The sequence below is a fragment of the Candida oxycetoniae genome (assembly GCF_023343755.2).
Source record: "Candida oxycetoniae strain CBS 10844 chromosome Unknown scaffold37, whole genome shotgun sequence".
In the NCBI taxonomy this organism is placed as follows: Eukaryota; Fungi; Ascomycota; class Pichiomycetes; order Serinales; family Debaryomycetaceae; genus Lodderomyces; species Lodderomyces oxycetoniae.
Window position 1 is genome coordinate 69,367 of NW_026055463.1, and position 6,283 is coordinate 75,649.

A 6,283-nucleotide genomic window follows, 5' to 3' on the forward strand; every position below is an offset into this window, starting at 1 on the left:
AATAATGGAGACCATTACTAGCTTAAAGCTGCTTGTAGCAACTTATCATATAAAGAGAGCGAAGCTTAAGGAGTTTGGGTTGGACAAGGTTGAGTATGAACTTTTGATCGATGTTTCAGATATTCCCAATCCATTGTCGTACCCAAAACCTCCTGATTTAGTTTCCAAAAATGGATCAATCATCAAGTTTGATTCAGATAGAGGTGAAAAGGTTGGTAGTGAAGGTTTGGAGGGGGATGAGGTGAAGGAAAACTCTGATTTACTTTTCTTTTCGGATGATTTTGAGTTTGCTCAGTCGCCGGGTATTTTGCAGTCTTCACAATTCATCTTGGATTCTGAACACTAGTATACCAGCGGGAGCCAACCAGTGGGAGCCAACCAGCGGGAGCCGAAGGCGACGCTGGTGGAAGAAGCTGAAAAGCTAAAAGGGTGTTGACAAGCTACAAAGTGCTGCTCCACTATCGAGCAAAGCGAGATAGTGTCGCTAAAAGGGTGTCAACAAGCTACAAAGTGTTGCTCGATAGTGTCGCTAAAAGGGTGTCGACAAGCTACAAAGTGCTGCTCCACTATCGAGCAAAGCGAGATAGTGTCGTAGTGTCGGTGTAGTCAGTGCTGCTCCACTATCTCGCTTTGCTCGATAGTGTCGTAGTGTCGTAGTGTCAGTGCTGGTAATCAAATTATACATAAATGTAAATATATGCATACACACATACATATACAACATCAATTTTTCTTTTCTTAAAATAACGTTTTAGAAGGTTCCAATTGACAAGAAGAATAATCAAGCTTAAACCCATATTTTACAAAAATCTCCCAAAAATTCAAATCAAACACTTGGTAATCTCCAATCTCAAAAGCTTGAGTCTTATCCAATGGCTGTTGTTGGTCACTAGAAGAAGAAATCAATTTTAGTCTCCTGAACCAGTAGAAATACTGACTGGAATGGTTTTCTTTATTCATACCATCTGTCGAAGCAGCTCGCGAAACAGAATTGTTAATTGTTGTAGGCACATCTAACTGGGTCCTGTATGGTTTCCAACCTAATTCAAACAAACTACTTTCTGCTATAAGGTTTTCTGCTGGTGTTAATCCATAGTAAAAACCATAGAAAAATACAAATGTTAATTCAGCAATCAAGGCTGCGTTTTCGGGCGTCTCTCGTAATAACAAATCCTTAATTTCTTTTACTAGACCCCCAAACCCATAGTAGGCCCTGATCTTGTTCCAATGAGACTGAAATTTGGTTAATTGTATAGGATGCTTGAAACTGAAGTTTGTAAACTGAGAATAATAATTTGGTTGAACAATCTTGGGCAAATACGATTTATAAATTGGACAAGTATACTGATTGAAATCTTGTGAGTCAACCAAGATCTTGAACTCGTCGTTATTACGCTTCGAAGCAAATGAGACGGCCAAGTCTTGAATTCCGGGAGGTACACGCACCAAATTCATATCTGCAAACAAGTTCAATTCTGTCTTTGATAATGAGGAGTTGGCTATTATGTTTTTGTATTTATCCAAATCAATTGGCTCTAGTTTTATCGGGTCAAACTGTACATTTTCTTCTTCCTCTTTTTCTTCTTCTTTTACTGCTTCTTCTTGTTGTTCTTCCTCTGCAGCGGCTCGATTGTTGGGGCTCTCAACTGCAACATTTCCTTTCTGTAATCCTTCATCTTCATACTCGGTTGATGATGACTTATATAGAGTGTCCGGGATACCAACTGCTGCTGCTGCAGACCACTTGAGGCCACCTACGGGCTTTGAAGGCGTTGTAGCTGGCTTTAACGATCTTACTATTGCAGGAGAGGCAATCTCTGGACTAGTTTGTGACCCAGAATTTTGTTGACCATGTAGTGTATGAGAGTGATTCTGTGATGATAAGGAGGAGGTGGTGGTGGTGGTGGGGGTGGAGGTAGTGGCGGCGGCGGCAGCGACTGCGGGGGCTTGGTTGTTTTGAGTAGGAGGTGATGAATAACTATTTTTGGAAAGGTGGTGGTGAGCTTGTTGTGGACCGGAACTGGATAGCACCGGTTGTGTTGTTGAATGATTAGCAGCTGCGCTTGTATTGTTGTGTTCATGAGCTTGCAGGTTTGTAGGATGTGATGTTGATGATGATGCCACTGTTGTTGTTGTTGTTGCTGCTGCTGCTGCTGCAAAGTTTTCCAGTATATAACCATTTTTCTTTGTTGCAGAATATTCATTATTACCTTCTTCCAGTGTTGGTTCAGTTGAATGATCTTCATGAATTTCGGAATAGTCCTCCTCTGCTGCAGCGATTTGATTAAAGATATCCTCATACAATTCGGTATCCTTGCCAAAGTCGTAATCTCCATTTGTGTTCAAGTATTGTTCAATATCTCCCTTTAAAGCAAAAATAAGATTAAACTCAATCACCAGACCATTTTTCAATAATTTGATCAACTTGCGCAATTTCTTTTGATGAAACTTATTATTGGCTATTGTCGCCTGTATCTTCTCCTTCTTTGCTTCTATCGTTGACAAGTTATTCTTTCTCAATTTCTTTCCTGCTAATTTTTCATGCTCGTGTGTGGACTTTTCTGTTTGCTCTTTTAGCTCACTAATAGCATCCTTGAAAAATTTTATCGAGTCAACTGCTTCTTCCGATAGCCCTTCATACTCACTTTCGTCCTCTTCTTCGCTGCTTTCTATTTCCTCGCTATCCTCGTCGTCCTCGTCTCCATGCGCGCTATCGATAAAGGTCATCATGATCGACTGGTTGGAAAATGTCTTCAACTTGGTTTGTTTTTCCACGGATTTGTACGTCTCCATAGCATCTTCAATAACACTCTTATTCTCTAGCAACTTCCCCATATATGACGTCCCTACCGGCCCTAGCGTGTTCACAGCATCGTTCAGTAGCCAATGTTTTATCTGCTCCCTAAATTTCTGTAGCTTTTTGATCTCTTTTTTCAAATCATTCGCTAGCTTCTCCTTTTCTCGCTGGTTATCAGAATCGTCCTCTGTATTCGTTAGACTCTCATACCTCTCATAGTGATAGTTAAAATCCTGTAATCCTTCCTGGATTCTTTTAAAAATGATATCGATATCCCTACAAGAAAAAAAAAAAAAGTGGAATAGTGTTAGTCACCATAAACAGGAAAAAGAAAAAGACAACTTCTGTCAGGGATTTCCTGGGCAATAATACATACTTCTGTAGCTTCCTATTCGCCATACTCTAGCCTTCTTTTTGAGGGGGGTTACTTTAAACTCGAAAAATGTAAAGGTACAACTTTTTTGGTGAAATTTTTCTGCTTTCTGAAAATCAATTTTTTTTTTTTTTTTTTTTTTTTTTTCGGTTCGTTTTTTATCACTTACAATTGCAATTACAGAAACATCCTGTAGTTTCCAAATAGAAATGAAGGCAAGTATATATGATTAAAGGGTGTTTTTCCCCACTATCAAGAGGTATTTTTCCCCCCATAATCATCAATAACAGTGTTATGAAAGGATACTTTTCATGTCACTGTTTTTAGTTGGTTTTCTCTTTTTTTTTTGTCTAAATTTTGTTTGTCACTTTTTTTTTTTTTATACTCTTACAATGATCTATAATAATATATAAAACAAAGGGGACTTCTTATTTACAATTCGTCATGATCTAATTCGTCGTCTGAATCGTCGTCGCCAAATTTAGCATCATCACCTCCGTCATTTGGACCAGCTTCACCGCCGCCATATAATTTAGATGTTATTGGGTTAGCAATGTCGACTAATTTTTGTTTTTGATCTTCAAATTCTTCAGCAGTAGCAGTATCAAAGTTATCTTCAATGAATTCCAAAGTTTCCTTGATAGCATCGTCTAATGTTTCCCTGTCATCCTCGTCCAATTTCGAACCTAATCCAGTGTCGGATTTGTCATTCAATTGACCTTTTAGAAGGTGGGCATAGTTTTCTAATGAGTTTCTAGCTTCAATCTTTTCCTTCAATTCTTGATCTTGTTGAGCATACTTCTCGGCTTCTTCAACCATTCTGTCAATATCATCCTTAGATAACCTTCCCTTTTCATTGGTAATTGTAATACTCTTGGATTTACCTGTTCCCTTGTCGGAAGCTTCAACTTTCAAAATACCATTGGCATCTAAAGAAAATGTCACTTCAATTTGAGGAACACCTCTTGGAGCTGGTGGAATACCAGTTAATTCAAACTTACCCAATTTGTTATTGTCCTTAGCCATTGTTCTTTCACCTTCGTAAACTTGGATCAAAACAGTTGGCTGGTTATCGGCAGCTGTTGAGAAAATCTGTGACTTTTTAGTTGGAATAGCAGTGTTTCTCTTGATCAAAGTGGTCATAACTCCACCTGATGTTTCTATACCCAAAGTCAATGGATTGACATCCAACAAAACAATGTCATCAACTCCCTCTTCACCACTCAAGACACCAGCCTGGACAGCGGCACCATAGGCAACAGCTTCATCTGGGTTAATACCTTTAGATGCCTTTTTACCATCAAAGAAATTTTCCAACAATTCTTGAACTTTTGGTATTCTAGTAGAACCACCAACCAAAACTATATCATCGATTTCAGACTTCTTAACGTTACCATCTTTCAAAACTTGTTCAACTGGTTTCAAAGTTTTTCTAAATGCAGCAATATTCAACTCCTCAAACTTGGCTCTTGAAAGAGTTTCAGAAAAGTCAATACCATCGACAAATGAATCAATTTCAACTCTAGTGGACATTTGTGAAGATAAAGTTCTTTTGGCTTTTTCAGCTTCTCTCTTCAATTTTGAAATGGCTTTTGGATTCGACGTAATGTCAATGTTGTGCTTCTTTTTGAATTGCTTGGCCAAGTATCTAACAACCTTGTGGTCAAAATCTTCACCACCCAAATGAGTATCACCAGCAGTTGCCAAAACTTCAAAAACACCACCTTCGATGGACAACAATGACACATCAAAGGTACCTCCACCCAAGTCGTAAACGATAATTTGTTTCTCCTTATCAGTCTTGTCCAATCCATAAGCAATAGCTGCTGCTGTTGGCTCGTTAACAATTCTCAAGACATTCAAACCGGCAATGGTACCAGCATCTTTAGTGGCTTGTCTTTGAGCATCGTTAAAGTATGCAGGAACAGTAACAACAGCGTGAGTGACCTTTTTACCAAGATACTCCTCGGCGATATTCTTCATTTTACCCAAAATCATACCTGAAATTTCCTCGGGAGAAAATGTCTTTTCTTCACCATTGAACTCAACTTCAACAACCGGTTTGTTGCTCTTGTTTGTAATCCTGTATGGTAAATGCCTCAATTCCTTTTGTACTGTGTCATCGTTATATTTCAAACCAATTAATCTCTTAATGTCAAAAATGGTATTGTTGACATTAGAAGGAGCTTGATTTTTAGCGGCATCACCAACTAACCGTTCATCGCCGTTAAATGACACATAAGATGGAGTAATTCTATTTCCTTGGTCATTGGCCAAAATCTCAACCTTACCATTCTTCATTACTCCAACACATGAATATGTAGTACCCAAATCTATACCTATAACAGTACCATAACTATCTGTACTGTCTTCATCGGAACCACCAGCTCCAGCAACAACAGCAGATCCACTTCTAGATGAAACTAAAAATGGAATCAACATCACCAAGGCTACATAAAGTAGACCTATACGGGGAAACCAACACCTAGATTGAGTAGCTCTCATGACCTTAATCAACTTAACCCTTCAACAACAGAAAAAAGAAAATAAAAACAGGACTGTTGAAAAAAAAAAAAAAATTGTTCAAAGTTATAACAGATGGATGAAAAATTCAAACCGATTTATATGGCTCTGTTAATGAAGCACTAAAGAGGAAGAAAAAATAAAAAAGAAAAGGCCACACCAACAAGTTCTGAATTTTTAAACACGTTCTTTAATAACTGACACGTAATTAAACAAGATTTCAGGTCTAATATGTCTCTTGTATAAATAAAGTGTCAACCTTGAAAGTGAAGTGTCAATCTTGAAGAAGAGGGGGGAGGGGAGAGAAGGGGAGGGGGGGGAAGAGATGGGGGTTTATATAATAGGCCAAACTTCTTTTATGACGTGTCTTCAAAAAAAAAAAAAAACTATTTACGTAGTTCATCTCCGCAATTAAGCCTTTTAAAAATTTATATATGTTACTTATATTCATAGTCTTAAAGTTGCAAAAAGCGCTACCGTTATGAATAAGTGCAACCGATTGAAAGAATCTGCTAGAAAATGAACAATGGAAAAAAATGAAAAAAAAAAAAAAAAAAAGAAAAAGAAAACAAAAATGTGACGTGTAAACT

General features: G+C 37.9%; 3 protein-coding genes across 3 annotated transcripts; 1 reads left to right on the forward strand and 2 right to left on the reverse strand. All coding sequences in view use genetic code 12, as the record gives it.

Moving 5' to 3' along the window:
- Positions 1 to 4: 4 nt before the first annotated feature.
- On the forward strand, positions 5 to 346 carry KGF56_003458 (uncharacterized protein; the record flags this gene model as incomplete). Its single annotated transcript, XM_049324791.1, has 1 exon — positions 5 to 346. The coding sequence occupies one exon, from the start codon at positions 5 to 7 to the stop codon at positions 344 to 346; it is 342 nt and encodes a 113-aa protein (XP_049179480.1).
- A 392-nt stretch (positions 347 to 738) lies between these two features.
- Positions 739 to 3,014, reverse strand: NOT3 (CCR4-NOT core subunit; the record flags this gene model as incomplete). The annotated part of the gene is made up of 2 exons (XM_049324792.1): positions 739 to 2,945; positions 3,008 to 3,014. 2 exons carry the CDS (start codon positions 3,012 to 3,014, stop codon positions 739 to 741), a joined length of 2,214 nt encoding a protein of 737 aa, XP_049179481.1.
- Positions 3,015 to 3,602: 588 nt separating this feature from the next.
- On the reverse strand, positions 3,603 to 5,675 carry KAR2 (Hsp70 family ATPase; the record flags this gene model as incomplete). The annotated part of the gene is made up of 1 exon (XM_049324793.1): positions 3,603 to 5,675. The coding sequence occupies one exon, from the start codon at positions 5,673 to 5,675 to the stop codon at positions 3,603 to 3,605; it is 2,073 nt and encodes a 690-aa protein (XP_049179482.1).
- Between the last annotated feature and the right edge of the window lie 608 nt (positions 5,676 to 6,283).